At 37.7% G+C, this 27,911-nt stretch overlaps 1 protein-coding gene across 1 annotated transcript; it reads left to right on the top strand.

Moving 5' to 3' along the window:
- The first annotated feature begins 644 nt into the window (after positions 1-644).
- Positions 645-26,040, top strand: erich3 (glutamate-rich 3). The gene is made up of 15 exons (XM_042335406.1): positions 645-914; positions 5,194-5,284; positions 6,951-7,076; positions 7,874-7,945; positions 8,074-8,202; positions 9,687-9,860; positions 10,836-11,060; positions 11,136-11,316; positions 12,087-12,273; positions 13,231-13,487; positions 14,787-15,014; positions 16,996-17,547; positions 19,871-20,023; positions 20,570-24,389; positions 25,098-26,040. Exons 1-14 carry the CDS (start codon positions 895-897, stop codon positions 24,379-24,381), a joined length of 6,207 nt encoding a protein of 2,068 aa, XP_042191340.1. The 5' UTR covers positions 645-894; the 3' UTR covers positions 24,382-24,389; positions 25,098-26,040.
- The last annotated feature ends 1,871 nt before the right edge of the window (positions 26,041-27,911 follow it).

The following is a 27,911-nucleotide window of genomic DNA, read 5'->3' as shown; positions in this document are numbered from 1 at the left end:
AGAGAGAGAAAAAAAAGATTCGGCCTCATTTGGGTGAAGCGTCGCATTAAAAAAAAGGGGGGGGGGGGGGGTGGGGGGAAATCGACGTCACGATAATTTTTAATTGAATCAGATAGATTCAGACAGGTGTGTGGAGGTGTGTGTGTGTGTGTGTGGAGCAACAACAACAACAACTTGGATTTACATAGCGCCCTCCGCGCCCGCCGGACGGCGTCTCAGAGCGGGTCTTAGCGGAGACAGCAGCGAGCGCTTGATTCAGCGCTGAGATTCGTGGCGGGACACAGCGCGGTGGGTGGGTGGGGGGGGGTCTGCGCTGCATTGGGCAGAGCCCAGAGCCCACCACCACCACCAGCAGCAGCAGCAGCAGCAGCACCACCACCACCACCACCACCAGCACTACCACCACCAGCACCAGCCGCCGCGAGATGGGACCAATCACAAGCGAAACAAATCAATCAACAGGAGGGGGCGGGACGCCAGGCCTTTGGAGCAAAGTGATTGGCTGCGGCGGGGTGGTCACGTGCGCCCGGTGACCGTCTCCCCGGCCCGTCCCGTCAGGTCCCGTCCCCTTAGCAACAGTGTTGCGAAGTGAAGCCGCGCAGCCTCAGATCAGCCCCTTCCCTGAAGCTGTCAGTCACCGCCTATAGAATGTGAGCCCGGATCTCAGTGCGTTCAGCTCCAGCCCCAGGGACCAGGACCAGGACCAGGATCAGCTCCTCCACCTGCACTGCACCGTTCATTTCAAGACCCCCCCACTCCCACCCCACCCCCCAGTACAAAGCAAAGCAAACAAGAACACTTCGACACGTCTCATTGCACCGCAGGGAGGAGAGAAAAAGGGTCGGAAACCAACCCCCACCCCACCCACCACACACACACACACACGTTGAGAAAATGAGTCACTCGTATCCCGGGTAAGTAAGGATCTCTGCGATGTGTCTTAGCGACTGGAATGCGGGTCCGGGAGTCCCCTCTCGGGGTCAGCCGATAGCAGTTGCTCACGATAACGCTGGTTTGCCCGCACAAGGACGCGCACCTCTGCAGGACCTGTGCACACCAGGAGCAGACGCTGCGGATCAAATGTGACTCAGGGTTCTGCTCAGTATCTGAAACAGGGAGAGGAGAGGGAAACACTGTGATGCAGGTTCGCATTCCCAGTCCTTGACATTAGGAGGGATATCCCGGTTGCGTTCGGTGCAGTATTTTGATGACCCGCAGCGTCGATCACAGGGAAGCGATGGAGCGCCTTCTGATCTCTGGTCTTGGACATTGTTGACTGGAAGCAATTGAAAAGTTTCCAAGTCATTGCAAGTGTTCAAAGCAAATAACCAGAAAACGAATCTATTGATACTGCATTAAGTGGCAGTAGCTGTATTCGAATCGACTGCACGGACACCGAGTTGCTCATTTATACTTTCAACCATATGGGCATCTAATTGGCGATGATATAAAATAAGAAGGAATTCGAGTGCGCAATAAAACATTGTCAAGTTCACAGTTTTATTGTGTGTGTGAGGGAAAGCTTTCTTTGCACAATGAAACCTTTCCCTTCCTACAGGTTGCTGTGATTTACTATGATTTACTTTTGGTTTCCTTATTGAGGAGTCCAGTTAGAAATCACTACACATTGTATAAATATTATGCACATATGGAAACTGAAGAACTATATATGTATGGTTTCCAATACAGTACATTGAATGCACGTAAATACCAGTTCACTGGATGTTCAACAAAAATTGCAAAACCAATTAGAATGAAAGCAAAAATAATGGTCAGAATTGCAAATGCGGTTTAATAATACGATACTGATAATAAATAAATATTGAGTTAGTGCTAACATACTAAAATATTTCTTTTGTTATTTTATTTCACATTGTGCGCCAAATTTTGCGTCAAAGGGATCGAGGTTTGGCACTGAGGCAGAAAGGTGATGAAAATTTATCCATAAATCCAAAAAAATGAATTTTTTTTAAAAAAAATCAGTGTCCAGCGCCTTGCCACGTCCTCCCAATGTGAAAGGCACTATACAAATGTAATCTTGTTGTTGTTGAAAATAGCCTATGTAAATGCTACTCCTGTACATAAAATAGGGATGAGATTGATGGGCAGAAATCATCAGAATGCAGAATCAAACTTAAGTCATTTCACTCTGTGGTACTGCAGCGGGTTGGTAGCAGTGATAGCGTGACATGAATGGTATTAATTGCAAGCAATTTGATGTTTCCCATGAGTGGTCCAGGACTCTGAATGGTGATGTGTCAGTTAATTGTAGAAACATCACATGTTTGATCCTATCCTTACCTGAGTTCAGACTCATGTACTTTCTAGTAGTAGTCACCTAAATTGAATGTATAAGGATTCTTAACACAATGCGAATTTTCACGATGGGAGCACTTACTAAGGCACTGAAATATAATAAACACACCATCTTAAACCCATTCTCACTTGATTGAAAAGCCAGAAGAAAATATATAAATTACATCATTTAAATATCTGACACTGCTGAGAGGGGCTGGAAGCTGACTTTCCCCAAGGAAAAAGTTAAAGCAAAACTTTACAAAGTAAATAAATAGTTCACCATTCCTTTTTACTTGAAAACACCAGCATCTCCACTATTAAGGCTATCATCTTTATTAAGATGTTAGTTTATGTCAACGTGATTCATGTGGGGAATCATATTTGTGTAAGTAACGTAAGGTATGCATGCATTCAAGGCATCCAGTACAGGTACTTTGTTAATGAGTTACAATGGATGTCTCATTTCTAGGAGAATTCAAAAATTCTGTTATGAAAACAAGTAAATAAAGCAAAGTTCACTATTCAGAGAAATGAGTCGTAAACTTTGAACTAGCTAACTGTGTAATTTCCAGAGACATTTGGTTGTGCGTACATGATCATATTGTGGAAGAGTTATATTAGGAATGACCTGTTTTGAAATCAAGTTTAATCGACTATGCAGACCTCAGGGTAAGCTGGCTGGCAGGTGTGTAAAGCTTTTGTTGATTTGGTTGCAGCCTGGACCAATAAAATTGCACATTGCACAATAATCTCAGTATCAGTACAGCGTGTACATGCCAAGTCCATATTTGCATCACATCATGTTGTTCTGACTACAATATTCCGACTGTGTATCATAAGGTCAAACATTATTGATGATACATACATCTGAAGTTGCAACATATGATGAATTGTTAAATAATCACCTCCTTCAAGATATCTATGGCAACAGATGATACTCTGCTACTGTTTGAACCATGAATGCAAAGAATCCAGAACAAGATTAAATTTAATCAGTATTTGTATTTTTTTTGTTTTAAATAGTTTCTCTCTTCCAAACAGCTTGAAAAGAAGTACAGTGCTACATTCTACAGAAACAGAATAAATTTTCAGTTATATTAAATTTCAGGACATATTGAGATTGTTTCAAGTGTATGTTCGTAAAGAGGAACATGTACTTGTTTGGAGATAGAAACTTGTTGAGCAAATATTTATTAGCAAACATATGATAGACACAAAGACTCAGCAACAAATGTTTGCTATGATAACATTGTAACCAAGACTACTTATTCATTACCTTAATGGAAAATATTTGGCTACTTTCAAATTCTCCACTGCGTACAGCAACCTCAGTCTATACTGTTCCCAATTACATTGATAACACTAGTTGCATCAAATACTTATCCGAATTTTAGTTATAAGTCAAAAGCCTCTTGATAAAACTTTCATCTTTTGTTCATTGAAAGCACCCGCATTACAAATGATAGGTTCTATGTTTCTATTGCCTTAATGCATCATTCTACTCGGGAACTTTGCCCACGTAGATATTGAATAAATAATGCAATTATATAAAAGAACTTCTTCTGTCAAATTTACAAGAAAAATAGTGGTGAGATACAAAAATAAGGATTATTAGACGTTTACATTATGAGATTTTCAGATAATTAAGAAGAAAGGAAAATGGAGAAAAAAGAAAATAGCTGTAGGCTAACCCTGTAGCTGAGCAGAATTTTGCTATTATTTTTCGGTGTAAGTTCCCTTGGATAGTTTCCTGAAAGTGCATAAAGCACAATCATTTTCACTGTTACCTCTTAAGTATTTTCATATTATTGTCTTGGATTGTTAGTCCACAAGGCCATTTTTTTAACAGTAACCTAGTCGGTAGGGCATGCTGAGAAATATTGAATACAGATATCATGGCTATATATAGTATATGGCCTCATCGGCTAAGTGTGATAGATTTAGTGTACAAATTTGGCATTACTTTACTTCAAGACAGGGTCTGTTCTTATGAGACATGCATTTCCTGAATGAGTAAGGTATCAGTACAGTATAGGCCAAGGAGTACCCATCCTGATTCAAGTCCAGTGGGCCCTGTATCTCTCAGTACTGGCTGCGAAATACAAATACAAGATTCGTAAATTGGAAGAGGGTCAAATTCCTAATTAAAACCCCAGGCAATTTATTTCAAAATTAAATTAAGTTCTTAAGAGTGTGAGGTTCAATGGGAATGTTGCCCAGTCATCAGCTGATCATGCAATGAATTAACTAGTTATGGGCCAAATTATTATTCTCTTTACAATTTAAGAATTAAATCTGGCCAGCCATAGAGGAAGTAAAGCACTGAAAAGGGACTTTTCCCTTGGTGACCTGTTAATTAGCAATGTGTCCACTACCAGGAAATTGGACAGGTTTACCGGTACCTTGTCCCCAAGCAATGAATTACAAACTAAGCATGCAATAGGGTGTGCAGAGGGCAAATTGGCTAGCAATTAAACATCCGACTGAGCTTATTTGCAATTAAACTATTTTGCAATTCATTATAGATATTTTGACAACAATATCACCAACTGTCAAGGTTCTGAATAGTGGCTTGGTTGACTATATTTTTGTTTAATTTACAGTTCATTGCACCTCTGGACTTAAGTTTGAACAGGAAAATGTTTCATCCTTTTTCTCCAGAAAGACTTTTGCTATTAATTGTCATAGTTTCAAAACTACATCTGGTCCTGCACACAATAATGTTTAGTATGTAGTTTAAACTAAGGGTTTAATTAATTTAGTTATTTGTAGTATTTCAAAGTGACATGGAAGATAATGCTTGAATGTGTGCCAATAATTCTAATAGAGTATACAGCAGTACAGTTTATAACATGACATGTTTTAAATATTTATGTTGTACTTTCCATCTTTCAGACAACTTGCCTATAATAGCCTTACAGACAAACATTTGGCAGGATATTTCAACAATACTCGAATACGGAGGCACCTTCAGAAAGCAGGACTTGTATGTACAAAATTGTCATCATTGTTTATTATTTTCTTTTGTATATATATATATTGTGCTAGATCTCCACTTCATCTCCACAAAAGGTTCCTCCTCTAGCCCCTGCACTGTTTCATCCAGTGTTCCTCAGGGCTCTGTCCTTGGTCCCCTCCTCTTCAATATCTATATATTCCCTCTTGGTGACATCATCCACAGATATGGGGTCAACTTTTACATGTATGCGGATGACACCCAACTCTACCTCTCTGCCTCCACCCTTGACTCCAGGACCACTGCTGTCCTGACAGAATGTCTGTCAGACATCGTCCTGGATGAGGGCAAACTTTCCACAGTTGAACGTCAACAAGACTGAGGCCCTCCTGACTGGCTCCTGTCAGCGCCTCCACACCTCAGGCGCTGACAGCATCACCATCCAAGGATGTATACTCCACCTCACTGAGTCAGTCCGGAACCTTGGTGTCTTGTTTGATCCTCAACTATCCTTTCTACCCCATACCCATGGCATGTCCCAATCTGTCTTCCCCCACCTCCGCAACATCGCCCGACTCTGCCACTGTCTCGCACCGCAGGCCACCGAATCCCTCATACACGCATTCATAACATCTAGGCTTGACTATGGAAACTCTCTGCTTTTTGGCCTCCCCAACTCCTCCCTCCATAGGCTGCAGATCATCCAGAACTCTGCAGCCCGTGTCCTCTCCCACATCAGGCTCCGTGACCCCATCAACCCCATCCTCACCCGACTCCACTGGCTTCCCATCACACAGAGGATACAGTTCAAGATCTTAGTCCTCACCTTCAAAGCCCTTCGTGGTCTTGCTCCCCACTACCTTTGCGACCTGCTGAGTGAGCTGCGGTCTGCTTCAGGTCCCCTGCCTCACCCGCCCCACCATTGGCAGGCAGGCCTTCTCTGCCCCCATCCTCTGGAACTCCATCCCGCAGGCCCACCGCCTCTCCCTCTCCCTTGCCTCCTTCAAGACCCACCTCAAGGCCCTACTCTTCAACTGTGCTTTCGATCACCCTGCTTCTCCTCTGCCCTCCACCCTCCCTGATCCCGACCCTCAGTTCGGAACCCAAACACTGATTGTCCTGCTCCTTGGGACGTCCACCCGATGTTATGGACTCTACACAAATGTAAAAAAGTCAGGAATGAGTAAAGGCCACTTGTGTTACTGAAGCTCATCCCTCCTGTATAATAACTCTCTGATCAAGCATTCTGAATAACCCCAAGACTTTTGACTCTGTTAAATTACTTGGTTGATTGTTCCATTCTTTGAATTTTTTATGATCTCTTGGTTTTGCTTTTCATGATTTTTTGAATAACAGCACTCATATCATTCTCCATAAAGGGCACTATAAAATGCAAACTGTTCTTCCTAAATATATTTTTTATAGGTTTCCTTTTATATCCTCTTGTCCTACCTTTTTGGTTTATATTATTTATACTATTAAATATTTTTATTAAGTATTCCTATTAAATATTAAATATACTTGTGATGATGTCTTCATTAATTGCTTTCTTTGTAGATTGTAATATTTAAATTGCACTCATCCTTTTACACTTTGGCCCATACGTTCTTGTTCCTGTACCTTTTCAAATGCACTGTTGGTGGCACGATGTTCAAGACTAATCTAATAGCCTGTGTGATTTTGCTGTTGAACACAGATCACAAGAAGTGGAAGAATTGTCTCAGAAAAGGAATACCGTCTGAACATAGTTAGAAAAGATCACCATAAATATGTCCGGGAATGCCTGGCACAAGCGATATTTCATAAAGTGCTTGACATGGAGGTATGATAAACTCCTTTTTCCTAAAGTTTGTTGCTTTAGCAATGTTGACAACCAGATTGATTTCAAGTTTTAAATATATGTTTAATGTGTTAGTTATGCAGTACATTTCTTGCCGGTCTCCCCAGCTCCACTATTCAAAGATCCAGCTCATTCAGAATTCTGCCGCCCGCCTACTTACCCGGATCAAACTCTGTACCCACATCTCACCAGTTCTGGCCAGGCTCCACTGGATCCCCATCATCGAATGGATCAACGTCAAGATCCTCACATTTGTGTTCAAATCCTTTCATTCTCTGGCATCTCCCTAACTCTCCGACCTCCTCACGCCCCAATCCACCACCCGGCTCCTCCGCTCGACTGGCACCGGCCTCCTGCTCATCCCTCGCAGCCCCACAATTAGAGGTCGCACTTTCAGCCACTACGCCCCGAAACTCTGGAGCACTCTCCCTCAATCCCTCCACCTTGCCCCCTCTCTCCCCTTTTTGAAGTACTGCCTGAAAACCTTCCTCTTCGACTGTGCTTATGGCCCCCTCCATCCCACCCCACCCCCGGCTCGGAGTCAGGCTTCGCCACTGTTAAGCGTTCTGAGATGCTACCCTGAGTGGAGGGCGCTATATAAGTGCAAGTTGTTGTGGTTATTTTGTTTGTGCTTCTGTTGTTTGTATTGAAGTTTTTTGAAAAGAAAATATAATTTACTTCATAAAGCCTATGGTATCTCATGAAATTGTATGCTGATGTGTGACTGACCAGAATCCTTCTGCCAACTATAATTACTTATTTTTTCTACAATATCCTAGCGTCATCATCAGATAGAAATCAAAAAACAATTGGAAGATTTTGCCAGAAGAGAGCGTGTCCAAAGGATCAAGGTTTTCTCTCTCAGTTGTTTATTTTCTTTGTTTCTTTTAAACACGGGCTCAGTTTTAATTACCAGGCTTAGAGTATTTTAGAATTAAAATCTTTAACCTTAACATGAATTGTTGTCTTTCTGAAAAAGGTGGAGCGTGCACGAAGATCTGATGAAGATTTTGTTCCTTTTCTCTCGCCACATCCCCCAACTACTCCCCGGATTGGCCACAGGATTCGTCATGGCCCAGATGTGGAACAGTCTGATTCCTCAACATCTGTAAGTATGTTCAATGGTACACTTGTTCAATGCTTCAGAAAGCTGAAAGTAACTCAATTTGGTGTAGTAAAATATATTTATTTTTAATCTTTGAAATGATCAGAGCAGTTAAAGGCCGCAAGTGGACTTCAATAGCTTTAATGAATTTCCCAACAATTTCAATCAGATAAAAGGTAGCAATGGAAAACGGAATGAATGCTGGAAATTAATCAATATCTGACAGAGAAAGACAGTTAATACTGTCTAGTATTTTGGGTTTGAGCCCTTATGAGAACTTCTTTACTTTTTGTGTATTTTTTTTGAATAGAAATGAAATACAGCACCTAAAATCTTATCCTTAGCATGTGAATCTGCCGACACTTACAACNAAAAAAACTGTTTTGTTTGATTTAAATGACTAATTATAGGAAAATGCTGCCATTGTGCATAACTTTGTTACTGATAACACGACTAAGGTTCCACGCTTTTAATTTGGGCTTGCTCTTAATCAACTTGCATAATAGACACTCGTGAAAAGCATAAAATATTTAACTCCTTCAAATGATTGTTACCTGATCTCCTTATAGACACTAGGCAAAACACTGCACAGAATCAGTTTGTGCTGGAGAATAATTTGTCACGGTTTGTGCTTAGCTTCACTAAAATGAGTATTTTCTGGGCAGGCTACCCTGTTTTGCCAGCAAGTCAACAGCATACAAACCAATGTTTAAAAATCATCAATAATATGTTTGTGTGTTAGTTTGCATACCTACTGACAGAGGCCACATTTAAGGAAATTGAGAATGTACTGCTAACAGATATTTGTTATTTTTGGTTAAAAATTGAGATATTTTTAAAAAAATTATTCATTGTTAATAAAATTCATATTTTAGTTTCTTTTTAATGATATTTTCTATATGACTATTGATATTTACATTGTAGGTAAACATTGCTATATTTGTGAGTCTATTTTCTCTGGTCCACAGGGAGTCTTTATGCTACAGTTTTGAAAGGAGGAATACATGTACATTCCCTTATGTACAGCCTCAATAAAAACATGTTCCAACAGGTCTCTCTGACGAGGATAAGCAAAAAAAAGGGTCACCGTGGTTACTTTGTTTGCTGGTTACATTCAGCAAAACATTTAAACCTTTCTTAGAAATCAATCTTCTTTTTCCAAAGCTGAAATTGATTCATAACTAGTTATTAAACTAATCGGGTTCTTAAAGCATGCAGTAGTTCTTTTTGTGCATACCTTTTTAAAAAGCATTGTACAGTATTCAAAATTCAAATGTAAATGTTACAACGTTTCTCATTGTGCATTCATTCATTCATCATCAAAGCTGCTTCATCAGTTCTTAAGTTTATTGTTCACATGAGACGTATGCTATTTGAACTCTTGAGAGATGTCCGGGGGGAAGCTTAGTAATGAGCCTTTGGCAATACGATGATTAATTAAATTAGTCAGATCTCACTCTTGATTAAATGCCTCTTTCTAATTTCAGCCTACATCCCCACGACCAAACACAGCACCAGGAACAATGCAGCGCCCAGTTCGATTGCAACCTGTTCGGAGCAATGGACCAGGGGTGTTCATGGCAAGATCACCATCAGGGGTGCGGCAAAAGGAACAGCACTTGGAAATGATTGATGAAATAGATCCTCATTATTTTTATGCGGTTAGCTATTATTTAATATTTTTCTTGGATGTTTCATATTCTTATGGATTGAAAGTGTAGCAGTATTGTATTCTACAGGATATAGTTACGTTCCATAAAGATTATTAGCTGTTATAATAAAAAAGTTATTTATTTTACAGAATAGTATTAACCACTTTTAGTAGCAATATAATAACACCCTTTATTACCTGATCATACAGTTATGATTATTTTCTACTTTAAAATAAATAAAATACTTTCATTTACTAAATATTTAGGTACTGTATTTATCACTGACTAACTAACAACTCTGGATGTATCGATAATTTGGGGATTACTTTACTTGTTAACTAGAATAATACCTACACCTCAAAACTTGAGTTTATAACTGTAATGTGAACATATGAGAAAAAAAATCTTGGTCTGGTTAACAATGATGAACTAAGGAAACAAAATACCATTATATAGAACAAGTATCATCAGCTGCAATGATGATTTTTAAACTTTGACCTATCTTTCCATATTGCAATATGTGGAGTTGAATTACCACTTTTCATTTGGATATTTATATGGAAATCTACAAATGATATAGAAAATAGTGATGATAAATCATATTAATGTCGGGAGGCTGTGATGTTCTCAACAGGAGTGAGGGGAGTGTATCATAGAAAAAATAAGATAACAAAACATCAAATGTATGCTTCCTTACAATTTCATTCTTTGAGATGTACCAGATTTGGGTCACAAATTGATATGAATGTAAAAGAATCACCTGCAAAAGTCATTTTTTCTAGATGAACTTGCTTGTAATTGGAATATTAGTTCTTTTTGCCAAACACAGCCTCTTATGATGTCATATGACTCAGGAATCAAGATTGAATTTGAGTTCAATTGATTCAAATATGGGTCTCTGTTAAATGTATGTGAATCCTGCTTGTGATCCACTTCCTTTTACCAATGCTTGCTACTAATGAATGACGTGGCATTCTCTTTTAGCTGGACAGGGAAGCAATAAAAAATTGGACCACAGCTAATTATACCACTGGAATTTCTCCATATCGCCTACCAGTGATACCAGTGATCAATAACTACGTGACTCCAGTCCCACCACCACCAAGAAAACGTCAAAAGAATTTGAAGGGAATGACAAATGCAGGTGCAAGAATCAGAAGATTACGTCCCACGACTGCTCCCAATGGTTTTGAGGACGTTGAACCAAAGGTAGGATTAGTTAGATTGACCCTGTAGCTCTGGCTGTTCGAATCTATTCTATATCATTACACTGTCCTTTTTCAGGAGGCCCCTAGATTTCACCGAACTGCAATACACAGCAATGTACTCATCACTATGATATACTTTGGGAAGAGCTTGCATCTTTCTTATGACCGTGATGACTTAAGAGAGGAAGTGAAGGTCTATCAGCAGCACTGTGGTGGAGAAAACCTTTGTGTGTTCAAAGGAAAGTTACTGGAAGGAGGTTGGTGTCAAAAATCATCACATTGCATTCATTCTTAGGACATAAATAATCAAAAATATTAAAACATTTGCTTAGTCTTATTTTGGCACTTAATTTTCTATATCATGGTTTCTTTAACTTTCCTGTCCATGAAATGCCTGGCTGAAAGGCAACCTACTGCCAAGCTTCTGTATTACCACTTATTTCACCTAGTAAGAGAGTAGGAGTGACATGGACTGACTTGCTATCTGGACTGACAGCACCAATGCTTGATTGCCTGAATGACTTCCTTCTGTGCTGTGATTTCTATGAGTTTATTTTTTGTTTGCTGAACATGATAGCGTTGTCATATTGCACCCCACACTGCCCCCTCCTGACTCCCGAATTTACAAAATGCCAAAGGAACTCAGCAGGTATGCTGCCTTACATAGGAATTTCTTGTGGCTTATGCATTTTAGCAGGCTAATAGATTTTTGGGGGGAGGTGCGGATGGACCACTAAAATGTTGTTTGCTTAAAGAAAAAGGTCCCTTGTCCACGCTGATGTATCAATGTATCAGTTACTTCTCTTGAATTCAGTACACTTTTTCTAAATGTTTACTTTGTTTTTACTGTATCTTAACCTTTCTCTTCTGTACTACGAATCATTTTTCCATTCCTTTTCTATGAAATGCCTCAGAGCTGCTGGTAAATGGTCAATTCCCAATACATGATATTCCTCTGTGTAAGCAGATTTCGTGGTATTCATATGCACCTAAACAACTGGAATTGATCGTTGTTTTATGATTTCAGAAAAATTTCAATTCATCTCAAAACGACACCGTGGTTTCCCCTTCAGCCTCACGTTCTTCATGTACGGCATGCAGGTAGATAGATTGAGTTCCTGCTGTGAACATAAACATCGTAGAGGCTCCAGACTCGGGGGCAAACATGGACACTTTGGATTTGTCAACGTGGATGGGGCATCTCCATGTTACAAGTATGGGAATTTTGTCCATTTAATACTTCACTTTATTACAAAATTTCCTTTCTTGTATTGCTTATCATGATTTGTTTTGTGTTAAGATATAGCGTTTCACTCAAATCAATTGCAGATTTTTTGTTAATCTTGTTTTCCCTCTTGCCCTGAATTGTTTTGAGCCACACATCAAATGGGGGCTGAGGGGGCCGGTTAGCCTCTGCCAATGCTTTCCTGACTCAGCCACTAAGAGGAGTATGGGGGCAACGTGAGATTATTCTTCATCTGATTTTTCTCTTTACTGTGAAAGCGACTGATCTCTTCTTGATACTGCGTCACAAAAATGTGGCCAGATGTCAGAGCTATGGAAAATGGTGAATGTTAGAGCACCAAATATATCGTGGCACTCCAATGGCTTCCACTTGCATATTATGTCTTCATCAACCTAAAATAATGGTGCCACAAATTGTTGTTGACCTTGTGTGAGTATTTCCATGCATCAAAGACACAGACCGAAAGACAGCTGGTGTAAGTATTGACAGCTGCTGTTGGTTTAGAATTACAAGTAAAAAGCCTCACATGCAACTGAAAGGCCCAAAATATTGTAACTAACCAGCCCCAGACAGTGACTTCAAGGTTATAATCTCACTTTAAGGTTCAAATGGTGGTTGTGGAGCATAAGAGATTTATGACATCATCTGCCTGCTTTGATTAGATTCCTTCCTTTAAATTAATTGCAGGTATTCATTATTCTGGGTTGAATGCAGTTAATTCAATTGGTGAGAACCACCGAAAAAGCCTGTCATAGTGAAGGGCATATTACACTATGTGTACATAGTTTATTGTTTGCTAAGTGAGCCATAAAAATGTGTACCTGGGGAAGTGTATAACACAATGCAAATGCATTTAAAATTATAGTTTTCCATTTTATATTGCAATTTTACATTATATTTTCATTCATTTATAATCTGTAACTAGGTGTATTATTGCTATGGGTTTGGATAAGAAACCCACACCACCACCTAAAAGAATGAAGCAAGAGGAAGAGGAGCCAGAAAAGCAAGTGGTAGAATCATCGAACAACGAAGAAGAGCTAGCTGAAGAGAAATTGCCAGATGGAGCTGAAAAAGAAGCAATGTCCGATGATTCTTCGAGTGCTGGGGATAAAGTGAGCGGAGAGGTGAAAATGGAAATTGAACCTGCAGTTGATGCCCAAGATGAAAGATCCAAGCAAGGTAATATGCACACAAACATGCACATACAATTGATAATCACATTTTTAACACATGACACTGCTTCACATTTTCACAAATGGAAAAGATTTTCGAACTCGCTTATGCTAGCAAGTAGACCGCACTTTGGCCTCCTGAATTCATAACACTTAAACGTTTTGCAACCATTACTGAAGAATTATACATTATACATCAGGATACAATTAGAAGAAATTAAATTACGGCTTTGAGTTCCAGGCCAATTTTCTGCTCTATGCATTTCTTTCTAAATTCTTAGCGTGATATGAAGGTAGTTATCTTATGGGATTTATTGTAAATGAGGACAGAAATCCCAAGCGTAACAAACTACTGAGCCTCATACTAATTAGATTATTGCCTTGAAATCCCCCAAGTGCTGTTGTTATTTGATTTAATTTTCTCAGGTGTTTTTGCACTGGTGGTGGCTGGCAGGGTGGGAGGTGACCACCAGCTTACTCACTCTCATTGATGATTATGAATTAAATACTTTATGAATTAGGTAAGGAGAGAGGATCCCTCCAGGGAGAGAGTACACATTCCATTCCAGACACAGGGAACTTTCCATGTGTAGGCTCCGTGCACATGTGCAATTCTTTCTGGTTTGGATCCTCTTTAAGTATGGTTATGGACACATGAGTTTCTGCATGTGTTAGACACCTGGCTGATCCAAAAGAAAATGAGTATGAGCAAGAAATAATTTTGAGTTATTTATGGAAATGCCATTGCCAGTATATATGATTGTGTTTTACATTGCACAGTTATCACGAGTTACTACCATGTGTTTTTGCATCCAAATCTGAATCTGGCTGATTGATGAGATAAATGCTTCCTTTCTCTGCTGCAATAAGAGCCCTATGTGAAATGAGTAACTGCATCTTATCTCAACCCATTGTACTACAACACAAAATTGTTTATAATTTGTATTATTTTGGAAATTTAAAAGTTTGCATGAGGCTTGCTTTTTTGTTGCTCGGATGAATATGAACTGTTGAGGAAACAATAAAGGGATCCCATTAGTGTCCCGTTTGTTTCAATCCAGCACTGTAATAAGCACAGAAAGTTGCTAAAACATAATGGCTTTAAAAAAATAATCTGTGATTAACAAATACACTCGGCTGCCTTTAGGGTGAATTTCCATTAGCAAAGTCATCAACTGTACAATAAAAGCAAAATTCTACCTGGATATTTTCTACAAAGCTGATTAGAATAATGAAATACATTAGAACAATTTGGTATTAAACATTGCTTGAAAACCTAAGTTTTGTAAATATGAATTGCTCACAGAATACGATGATGACTTTGAAGAAGATGAAGAAATATTAAAAGAGACAGGTGGACAAAAAGAAGAGGGGTTAGAAATCAGTGAACACAATCAAGAAAACTCAATAGGATCACAAGGTGATGACAGAATTGATGCTGGAAAAAAGAGTGCCAAGCTGATGGGCAAAGAAAAAGAGAAAGCAGATGGTGAGGAGGATGGCAGATCAAGTTACACTGATAGTGAACTTGAAGGTGAAGATTAACATATTTTTTCTTTTGCTGTTGAAATATTGTTCTAATTTTTCTCTGATTATTTAAATAATAAAGTTGTTTAGCCTTTTATTTGTGTACATAACATTTGACTACATTTCCAATGACAAATGAGAGGAAACCTGATCTTGGAACTTAACTATTCTTTGAGAAATGGATCATATAAATATAAGGAAGCAATTTAACTTGCGAACAAAAGTGTCAAATCAACAACCCTCCGGCGAGACTTTAAACATTAAAATGAAGAGTAGTGAATATGTCAAATAGACAAAGCGCAATGCTAATTCACTGTCTCAAAAGTAAAAGGATAAATACAAATAGATAATATCGCATGGTTCTTGAAGTATTAAGACTTTATTGCTTCATGTCAAAAGAAAATTGTCAATGATTTTTAATACCAAACTTTAAATTAGATTTAGAACTTGTATTTTACAGGGCCTTATCAAATTGAAACCTCTCAAAGTGCTTTATAAGTAGTTACTGACAAATTTAGTGACGGTTTTTGTGTATCTATCAAAACTCATCTACGATATTTGCATTTTTGGCTAAACTATTTGCCAGATAACACTATTCAGTGAAGTGTTCCATCGATCCACCATCCTTTTCTTATATGTATCATTTAGTGAAACCACTGCAGACCTTTGAGTTGAAATTATCCTGATCATTAAAACCTTCTTTTTCATAGGTTGGATGTATTCAGTGTTCAGAGATGAAAATCTACTGAGGCAGATTATGTTTGTACAAATTCAAATAAATGTTCTATCCAAAAGTTATTCAAATTAAATGCAAAATCTTACTTTTCAGATTTTGACCAGAGTCCAAAATAAAGTATTGAAATAGTAATGACATTGATGCGTGTGGAGCACACTCCCAATAAACAAATCCTACTTGCTTTACTATTTTTTCTGATAGTTAATTATTTTCTACAGAGAAGGTAGTTGAGCAACATCAGTTACTAAAGCAACACCTTGTACATTGGATCAAAGAAAGCATGCTAATTTCCTTTGAATATGGAGCAGAGAATTAGAATTAGTTTGAGCCCACTCCCCAGAGTCACGTACATGTTCTGCATCAATCTTAACTACTAGAAATGCAACCAGTGCAGGAGACCTTTCTTTTGATCAACGGAACTGTCAGCAGCCACTTCTAGTTTATTTTCCAATTGATAGTTCACCTTGGAGGGCATTCTCTCAGTGGTTAGAACACTCGCCTCGCAAGTGAGACACCTGGGTTCGATTCCCGGCAGGATGAAATCTTGTGCAAGTTTGCTTACTCTACACGCCTGATAATAATCCCTCAAGAAAACAAATAACAATTTGGGCACTCAATCAACGACTGTTTGTGGAACACTACTGTGCGCAATTGGCTGCCACGTTTCGCCCACAAAATATACAGTCAATTCACTTTACAGTATATTCTGTGAAGCGCTTTGAGACATCTAGAAGACGTGGAAAGCACTATATCAAATGCAAGGATTTTTATTATTATTATTGTTGTTACTCTTTGTGAGAACATGCAGAACAAATCTGTGTCCACTCACCCATCCAGGCTAATACTCTCCAGGGTGCAATTTGTTTAAACCTAAGTACTTTATAGATGACCCAGATAGTAACCAACAATAAAGCTGCATTTTATTATCATAATAATGATACCCTTGTATTTGGTACAGCACCTTATCACGTTGTCAAGACGTTCAAAGCACTTCATAGGTTTTACTGTGAGCTGTAGTGACTATGTATTTGCAGGCAAATTTAGCAGCTAATTTCGCCCACAAAATATACAATCACTACACTTTACAGTATATTCTGTGAAGCGCTTTGAGTGATCAGATGCTATATCAAATCCAAGGATTGTTATTATTATCCTCTTTGTGAGAGGTTAATGATTCATGAGTATAATTGTATTGTGGAATACTGCAAGAGTTTGATGCTTCTAAGAAACTTGATTTGCATTTACTTCACAGAGGGAAGGAAGTCATGCATGTCATCACAAAGTCCAACTTACTCGTTAAGCAGCAGTGAGTCTGACAGTAAGAGAGAGGAGGAAAAGATCAAGGTAGAAGAAGGACAAAGTATGTCTAGTGGTGGGGAGCAAACAGAGTCCATAAATTATGCTGTAGAGATAGAGGAACAGGCAAATATTGAGAGAGACAGTCATGACCTCAAAGAAACAAATGATGAAAAACCAGTAGAAGAAAAAGAAGATGAAAAACTAAAGGAAGAAAATGGAATTGCTGAAGAAGTAGATGGTGTTGAACCAGTCACTGAAGAATTGGTACGGAAGGAGATGTTTGCCTTGGTAAGTGCTGAGGACACAAAAGAAAAACATGAGAAGTCTAAAGAAGTTGATTCTATGGAGAAAGCTGACAGCTTTAAGGATAATGCGTATAACGAAGAAATTAAAGTTATAGAAGAATCACCTGATTTGAAGGGTAAAAAATCTGAATATGAAGAATGTATAAATGAAGAGAAGAGTGTCTGTGATGAACAATCTGAATCTGGACACTTCAGTGGTGGTGAGTACAATAGGTTTCCAGATCCATGCTTAGCCTCATGCATGTGACTTCAGCTTTCAGTTCCCTTCTTGCTGCAAGATTGAATAAAACTGCATTTCCTACTTGCATGATAAAATGCAATTGTTGCAATGTGCCAATTATAGCAGTGCCTGCATGGCATGTTGCATCTTCTGTGCGTGTACAAATGACAAAGAAACTGATCAATTGTGTTTGCCAAAATGAGTTGATTGCAACTAATTGTTTTGCTTAACTTTTCAATGTTATATGTGTTTGAGACTGTGGCGAATCTTATTAAGTGGGTATTTGTGGTACAGATACAAAATCTGCATTTTCAATTGAAGTTCAGGTCAGAATCTGACCTTAATACATTTCCCGAGCAGAAATACATATAATTCTAACTATTGGGTATTAAAAAATATTGTGACCTCATCAAAAGTACATTATAAGCAACAATTTTGCAGAGTAGAAACCTACAGAAGCTTTACAGTGGAAATCATCTTATTGAAAATTATAATAATCCTTGCATTTGAGGAATGATGATTGAGAATGTAGAAGTCAGATTTGTTAGAGAATTAATTGATCCCAGGAGAAACCAAGACTTAAATCTAAATGAGAATATGGGACACTGTGTTAAACAATCTGACTTTAGAGATTGTTCAAACATCTCTTGTTGAACGTTTGGATAACAAATAATGCCATTCAATGTTGGCATCATTCTTGCTCAAATGTTCAACTTAATTATTGTCTGAAAGAACGGTACATTAGAATTCATAGTACAATTCAGGCACTTGGCACAATACAAGTGATAGTTTCCATTAGTTCTTATCCAGGTCCCACTAATGTAACCATTGTGTTCTGAGTTTTTATTTTTAAATTGCATTGGATGCAAAGATAATTTCTTACACGATAGATGCATGAGAGTGTATCACAGCTGTATTACATTCTGTAGATAAAGTAGGCCATTTGCCTTTTGTATTTTTTGACAATTTTGTTTTACTGTATTATTATAATCATTGTGTATTAAAGATTTGTTTTCTGTCCTTATTTTTAAATCTTGTAACAAAAACAGAAAACTAAAACTCATTGTACAATATACACTATTTTGGTATGTTTACACTCTGTTTTCATTCTTTTGTTTTGCACAATTGTGATTTTTTACTGCCTAATTCAGTTTAATTATACCTTCATATTTGATGACCACTTTGTTGCATTAGAGCCTTACTCTGTCATACTAATAAGTTATATTATAAGAAGCAAACTGCAGACATTGAAATAAAACTAAAGCTATCATTAATGTACCAACAAAAGTACAACTGTGTAAAAGATAAATGTGATTGTATCCGCTTGTGTTGAAATTTAGATGATGCAGATTATGGATAGAATTTCCACTTCATTTATAGCCAGTGATAGAAATACCCTCTTTAACGAAGATAAATGTAGAGATGTATTTTCAGTGCGAAGTATTTCCTCCATCTAGTTTAGGTAAATCTAGCTTCCCTAAACTAGATTTGCCTAAACTCCATCTAGTTTCCTACTGTTCCAGAATTTAGATTAAAGATAAAGTTTCCCGTAGAGCGAGCATTTCAGATTTATCACAGAGCTGCTCTGCTGATGCCAGTGGTAGGAAACTGCTTTGTGGAATCCCGTGGTGAATTGACATTCTTTTCCACACTCAATCACCAAGGGAAACTGAACCATGAAACTTCAATAGCAACTGAGCACACGGCAGTTGTCAAATGCAAGAATTGATTTAGGCAGTAGGGATTTTATAGTCCCTGAGAATGCGTTTAAGTATCTAATTTTTCCTACAAGGTAAACAATTTTAAAACAAGCTAACCAATTAGGCCTCACTGAAAGTAGTTCCTCTCACCATACCTTCTCCTTCAATTTAGTTTTTCTTGTACGTTTTTTATAAATGTATATAAAAAATATTAGCCGATTCTTGCCTCAGAATTTGTGTAGTTTTCTAAAGGCATATAAAATGGGCATTTGAGTTGCTGATGATTTTGTTATTGATGCATGTGAGTTTCATTGCATGCCTGCATGCTCTGTATTTTTTGATTTCTTTGAATTGTTGATGTAAATTACTTTCTTCAGTGTGCTTTTTGCATAAGTCATGTGATGTTTCGAATGAAGTGCCATAAAGGTATGCTTTTTCATTTCAATTTAACAACTGCCAATAAATAAATGCTGCAGCTTCAAATCTTTATTTTTGTCTCATTGCAGTTTTTAGTTTCAAATCCCCTTATTTAATTCTGAGCAATATATATCGTAATACCAATGATTTTCCTGTTTGCGGTTGTTTTCTACTTTGGTATTACAGAAGAGCACAAGTCTGTGCAAGAGAAAATCGCAGATGCCATCAAGAAAGATGAACGTTGCAATTCTGAGCCAGAACCTAGTGATTCAAGCACAGAAGAAGAAGATGATCTGCTAAATGCAGTTGCTGAAAAACTATCTGAACAAAGATGTGACAGTAAGCAACAATTCCATGCAGTGTATTCTAGATATTGCTTCTTTATTTTTCAAACAACTTGACTCAACCAAGGTTACCAATTTTTAACCCATTTTTGGACAGCTTTTATGCTGTAAACTGGGTTGAGACTGCTTGAACACATTTGACTTACAGCTGTTATGAAGCCTTACATCTGCTCAGTGGTACCTGTTTTCAAACTTGAGCTCCGGAGGTGAAAGTCCAGTGTTCCGACTGACTGTGGCACCCGTTCTATTTCACCGTTTAATTTCAATTGATGTGACTCATAAATTCAGTAACGACATTATGATTGCTGGAAATAATTTCTATTTTTTCAGAGTACGGATGGCTCTGAATCTTTCAGATAAACTTTATATAGGCATATGTCAACTATTTTCATTTTTAAACATGGTTAATAAGAATAATATGTTAGATGATTAATTCCTAGTGGCTGCATCTTGTATTGATAAGCTGTAAAAATTCAAAATAAGCTTTTGTTGTTATTGCTTAGGTTTGAGTTGTTGCTTATAATTGCTATGATTGTTTCAGGTCAGAGGGAAGAAATAGCAGCAATCACAGCTGCACAGGAACAAGGAGAGGTAGCAAGAGAGTTAAATCTGTTGGAAGAAATCACAGTCGCATCTGCAGTACCATTATCAAATGAACATATAAAGTCACTGGAAACCATAGCAACCCTGGAAGATGAAAGTTTAACAGATCATATTCAAATTTCTGGACAAGAGGTTGAAGACACTCAAACTGGAACAATCTCAGCAAAGGCCACTGCTCTCGGGGTTGAAGAGACCTCTGTAAAAGAACAAGAGGATGCAAATCTGATTGCAGCTACTGAAGAAATAGCAAAGAATCCCAAAGAGTTTATATCTGCCGATGGTGAGGACATTTGTTTGAAAGAGCTGGAACCTGAGAATGAAAAAACGCTGCCTGACGAACCCGCTCAAATAGAACAACAAACAGAAGGAGAGAAAGAGGTGGAAGTGGAACAAGATGTCGGACAATGCAACAGTGGAAAAGGTACCAGGGTAGAAAGTATGAACACTCCAGATCAAGATCAAAATGTGCCCAGTGCAGATGTAGATACAGAATCTTTGAAGGCTGACGTTTCAAGACTACAGGATGAAAATCCTGTTAAATTTCCAAATGTTTTACTGTCTCAAACTGTTGCAGAACCCAGCAGCACAGAGATTGATCCTGAGGATGAAAAAACGCTGCCTGAAGAACCAGCTCAGATAGAGCAACCAACTGAGGAAGGGAAAAAAGTGGAAGTAGAAATTGAAACAAAACCACCTAACAGAGAAACAGTTGTTAATATTCGATGTACACCTGAGAATGATGTACCACTTGTCTTGGAAACAACCATGACACCATCTGAGGTGGAGGCAAAAACTGTGGAAATCTTAGCATCGGGTCCCGATGCAGATGTGGTTAGGGATACAAAATATAATGAATATTCGAGGATAAAATTAATTAAACCTGCAGTTATATATTCTTTACCCAACGTCAGCACAACAGAAGAAGAATCTGTTTCAGAACCCGAGACACTGATGATAAAGAATGAATTTATGGAATACGCAGACCAACTGGTGTCATCTTGCAGTCAGTATGTCACTAGTGAAAATCAATATGTGGCACTTGCTTTGATGTCAGCATTGAAATGTGAAAATAATGAAGAATTAACGAGCGTTGCTCTTGTTTCAGAGCCAGAAACTGGAGAAAGGGATACAGGCGCAACAGAAACTAACATTACTCCACAGTCATCAATAAATCAATCAAACTCCATCAGTCCAGAAGAACTTCCAAGTGTGGAAAGTAAAGCATCCACTGCGTTAACATCAATAGAGCTGCAGAGTGAGACAAATGCTGATGATCTATTTCATATTAAAGGTATAAATGAGGGAGATGCCAAGGAATTGCAAGTCAGGACGTTTACAGCAGAATCCGTTTCAAAACCTAACCAAGATGTAAACGAATCAACTGAGAAACCTTCAGAGTCTGATCCACCACTGCAGATGTCGGCAGCGGATTGCAGTGAGTCTGAAGAGGATGGTGGCACACTGGAAAAAGAACTCAAACCAGTGGAGGTTTCTGAGGAAGAGCAAAGAATGGATTTTTCACAAGTTGATGGTTACCAAGAAATGAACAGAGATGATAATAGAATAGCTGCCAATGATTTGGGAAAAATCAGGGATGAAACTCAAAATGAAATAAGCGCAGGAACTAGTGTAGAAGAACTATCGGGAATCGAAGAAACTGAATCGGCATTTGGATTTGAAGATGAGGAGGTTGCTGAGGAAAATTCAAAATGTCAAGCCAGTGAAATGGAGAACAGTGGAGATATTCAGGAAAAAAAAGATTCAGAACTTCAGGTTATAGAGTTTATTTCAGTGACAGAAATTCCAGTACCCAATGTAGTGTCAACAGATCAAATGGGAATTACTATGACAAGCATAGCTTCCAATGTAAAGCTTGAGTCAGGTCTGGAAACCCAAATAGCAGAAACTGATGCAGACAGCAAAGCAAAAGTCATGAAAGACCTCAATAAAGCTCCTGTGGGTCAAACCGAGGATGAATATCATTCTGAAGGGAAGAAAATTGAAGTACGTTCATATGGAAAAGCAGAGCAAATTGAGGCAGATTTAAGTCATGAAACTCAAGAACACAAAACTGAAAGAAATTCAGAATTACAAATGAAGACTGGGGTAGGTTTAGAAGCTTTTTCAGCAGATACACAAGCCTATGTATTAATTAACACTGACAAAACTGAGACATGTTCTGAGGACCATATACTGGAACATGATGCGAAAACAGTACAAGAACATGAGATTGACACAGATACACAAGGTTTTGCATTTGATACTGAATCTTACCCACCAGGACATGAAGCTGAAGTAAAATTAGAGGCACAAAAAGCTCACACATTAAATCAAATTGAGAACACTGACGCAAGATCAGAGAATCAAATTGAAGGAAGCATTGAGTTAGGCACAAACGAACAAGCAGCTAAGGGGGAGGCAGATCCAACTGACGGTGAAGATATAGCTGAGATTAAGGTTATTTCGTTGGTTAATACTGAGAGTACAGAAGTAAGATCAGAGCAACAAGATATAGCAATGGCTAAGGTAGATAGTGAACTACAGGAACATAAGTTGGAGGCAGACGTAGTTGTAGCTGAGATTGAAGTCCATACATTATATAACACTGATAATACTGAAATAATGTTAAAGAAGCAAGACAAAGCAAGCGCTGAGATAGACATAGAAGTACAAGAATATAAGATTGAGACAAATCCAGAATTTTTTGTAGCCGAGACTGATTTACAGCAATTAAATAAAGTTCAGAATACTGGAAGAAGATCAGAAGAGCAAGATGAAGGAAGAGCTGAAGCAGAAACAGAAATTTATGTTGACGTTGGGGGAACCCAAGAATCTAGAGAAGAAAAAATACAGCCAAGTTTAGAGCTACAGGCACAAGAGAATAAGCCACGGCTAGAAGCTAAAGTAGTAGAATTGGAGGTTGAAGTGGAAGCAGAGGAACAAGAAGCGATGCTATCAGAAGCTCCTGTGGTTGAGGCAGATCAAGATATTAGTCCAGATGTTGAACTTTCTGCAGTAGAGATACCAGAAATTCCTGGATCCCAAACAGACGAAACTAACGGTGATCCAGAAACTCAAACATCACGAACATTAGAAACACAACAGACAGACATTGATGCAAAGCCCACATCTTCAGCAACTAAAATTGAGATAGTTTCAGAATCTAAAGTTGAAGAAATGGAGAAAGATCCAGAGGCACAAAGCAGTAAATCAGCTGTAAAATCCCAGGGTGGAAAGACCATCGAAGAGCAAGAATTGGAAACAATGGTAGAGGTTGTCCAAGGTGACTATGCTAAGAGTGATTCAAGTTCACATTTCCCCACACTCCATGATAAGGAAAGCTTGACTGGTGCAAATGATAAGCCATTTATTCCTGTTCCAATCCCACAAGGTGAAACAAGAATCGAAGATGCAAATATAGGAGTTTCATTAGAAAAAGCCACTCTGGAAACTATAACAACAAAAACTGTTGGGTCAGAAACAAATTGTGCTGACAGTACAGAAAGTCAAACCATGATAACATTCATCAGCCCATTGGTTATCAAAGAACTAACTGAACAGGGTCCAATGTATCCTAAATCAAAAACCGAGGTGAATGCCGAGTTGGTAAAATTAATATCACTTGGAATTGAGGAGGATGCCCGTTTTTCTAGTCCAGTAATTCATCCAACAGTTAATACAGATCACCCTCCCAAACTAATGGAAGGAAACTTAAGAGGAACTGAACAACCCAATATGAGCCTCCAGTGATTTCAAAGGTATTTATTGATAATTTGATTATTGTTGGCATTTTGTTTAGATTTGAAAATATATATTTCTGCCTCATTTCCTATGGTGGGACAATTATATTTACCCTAGTAATTCAAACCCTGACAAATCTGAAGAATCTGAACCATAGATTCTCGGCCTCCAGAATTTAAACTCTAGGAAAGTGTTGATTTTCCTTTTTCAACTTCACTGTTTAATAGCTTTAAACACAACTTAATTTGAAACTATTACTCCTCATGAAATTTAAATTATTTCTAGGTGAATTGCTGCACCTTTCTCATAAAATATGTAGCATTATCATCAATTATTATTTCAACCCTTCAGTTGCTGAATGACTTCTTTGGCCATATCGCTCTACAGATTAAATATTTATTATTAGTTCATATCCAATTTTAATTCCCACATTGTTAACTATTGATCCAGTATAATATGACAGATACTCTTTCTCAGGCTGTCTTTGTCAGTGATGCAGAATGTTATATTATGTTGAGGATATTTTGTATAATTTCTCTTTTAAAGAGAGAGCAGTAAATCATTGTTACAATGGGTTTATACAATAGTGTTATAAAGAGTCACTGTAGGTTATTTTCTCATCCAAAATTTATTATGTTTATCATCAGAAATATGCACTCAGTGTAGCAACTGTTTTGTTTCTGTTAGTGTGCATGTTATCTTTTAGAGTTCTTTTTCTATTATAGGATGCTTGAACACTCCTACACAACAGGATACAAAGCATCTGAAAGAGGTATCAAAAACTAAAGAAATAATTGTAGACAATCATCTCACGACATGACATTCTGTTTGAACTGCAGTTTATTGTGCTTTTTGTTTAGTATACCTGTGCATAATTGTTTATCTTGCTACAATGGACAGAGGAACAAACAAATGTATGTTGCTTTTAGTTTTTATACCAGCTGCTGTTGAATAAATTCACTTCAGAAAGCTATTGTTTTGGATATAATCTTGTATTCTATTATGCTCTACAACATATGGATAAAACATAGTTTTACGATTATTTTACCTGAATATATAAATGTACGTATGACTTGGAAGATAAATTATAAATCAATTTTATTTCCAATTTTTCCCTATTCTTAGCCTTAACTGTGATATTTTAAGCTTTTAATATTCTACTGGGTCCAATATGCAACAATTTCTAATGTGACTCCTTAATTAGAAATCTGAGTGACGAGTCCTTCTTGTAATTGGAAGTAGAGCACACCGACCTGCAAGAATGCCACTCCAAATGTATTTAGTGTCAGAGGAGTTCCTGCTGGCCAGCATTATGTGCTTCCTATCAACAAATCCTATGAGAAATCCAAGCTTGTTAGATTCGATTCTATCTTTAACTTGGTGATATTTTTGCAATTATGCGATATAGAAGAAGATGGTAATTGATTGATGAATTTTTTGTACTGAATGTACATATGGATTAAAGTAAACTTTTCTGCTATTACTTCATGAAGCTACAATACAAGATTGACCCATTGCAATCAATATTCATATAAATTGAACAGAATTTTTTTTGCTAGCTTCCACTGTCTCCTTGTCTCCCACTGGACCAAATTCAAACTGCTCACCCTCGCTTATAAATCCTTTCATGCCCTTGCACCTTTCTATCTCTGTGATTTTCTCCACCTCCACTCCTCTGCTTCCCCCTGACCCACCTCCCTCACACTCTCCCTCACTCTCTCTGCAACACTATCAGTGGCCAACCCTTCATCTCTTAACCTCTCCAACTCCCACTCTCTCATCTCTTCATCTCATCTGCTCTATATGTCTTTACAGCTCACCTAAAAACCTATCTCTTCAATGGCACCCATGGTCATATCCTTTCCCCCTCTCTATTCTCCCTTGCTCGTGATCTGACCCTGTCATTGTGAAGTGCTGCGAGATTATCATACATGAAGGGCACTATATAAATGTTAGTTGTTGTGATTATTGTTTTCTGCCCTGTAACCTGGAAGTTTGAAGCTTCCCATCACTGAAATATTTGCACTGCTTGGCACTTTGTCCATAATGAACTGTTGGAAGAGAGCAATTCGTATGGCCTTGATATTACAGTTGTATTTTTACAATATGTTCATAAAAGAAAGATGACAAACCTATATTTTACTCCTCCATTTTAAGCTAAGGGATCGGTCAGATCGAAAATACTGTATTAATGAGAATACGCCAAAATAACTAATTGGCCTGCACATTTGCTCTACTGAATCATTAGTCAGATGTAGTTTTAATTATCATGCACTAAGCATTTTTGCACTAAGCTGTTTTTCAGTCTAACAGCAATTCTAGTTATAGTCATAATTTAGTGCTATCTATGTCTATGAAATATAAATTGCACAAGCTGAATACTGTAGTTAGATGTTATGTTTCAATTCTCTGTGATACCTTGACCAGAGCTCAAATATCTTTTTTTGAGTCTTGCTTTGTTACGCATTGCACTGGCTGATTGAAATTTTCCTTTCAACACACTGGAGGGCACACTTGAGTTTTGCTTTACACGATTGTTCCAATTTTATCTTTAAATGAGCTGGCTATAAAATGGAACATCAATACAGTGTTACGATTATGCTAAATCACTGACAAGGAGATAAAAATATTTAGAACCAGAAAAGACCATTGCAGTCCATCAGGTCGACCCCAAGGATTACAACTTTGATGTTTAATTCTAAACTTGTGCTACAAAAAAGGTTTTTAATATTTGTAAAATGCATCTATCATTCCAGTATTCCATTTAGCATTTGCTAACTATATTAAAAAATACAAATCATGAAGCTGGATTCCCCTTTAAATGTGACAGCGTGATCTGTGTAAAGTCTCAGAACTGACAGCAAAATCTGTCCTGCAACACATTTGTTTCAACAATAACACTTTAATGCATTATGCACATTAAGTAAATGTAATATAGTTTGTGCTGAAAGTAATACCCTTACAAGGTAAAATCATAAATTATTTGCTTGTGGATGTTGAAGAAGTTAATTAAATGGATTTATTAGCAATACAGTGGATTTGAAATGTGATTTGGGGGTTTTGTCTATTTATTAAATAGTATTTAATGTCTTTTTTCTGAAGCCTTAGATATGTTGTGTGGTAATTACATCCCTTTGTTTTATTGTTATGAAATTCTGTTGAACTCAATCGCTATTAAAACCAATATTGAATTTAAAAAAACTGTTTACAGACAATAATCTGTCAGTTTCTGTGTTCTTTATGACTGTTAGATGTGGAGTTTTGATGCGAAAGCTTCCAGCAGTATAAATACATTATTAGAAATCCCCTGAAAATATATAGTATATAAAGGCAGAATCTGCCAACACTAATTCATTATTCCTATCAACGATTAGAGCTTTTTTTATCCAATGTGAAAACTGGAACATAATCACATATAATGAGTTACAGGTTGTTGAGCAGGTACATGCGCTCAGCTTCTTCACTGAGACTAACAAATAACTTTATCAATAATTGTATCTAGTACGTCATAAAAGTCAACCAGAATTAGCACTTGGAAT

This window comes from Callorhinchus milii, unplaced genomic scaffold, assembly GCF_018977255.1.
Source record: "Callorhinchus milii isolate IMCB2004 unplaced genomic scaffold, IMCB_Cmil_1.0 Scaffold5, whole genome shotgun sequence".
NCBI classification, from domain to species: Eukaryota; Metazoa; Chordata; class Chondrichthyes; order Chimaeriformes; family Callorhinchidae; genus Callorhinchus; species Callorhinchus milii.
This window is presented reverse-complemented; position numbering and strand designations above follow the sequence as displayed.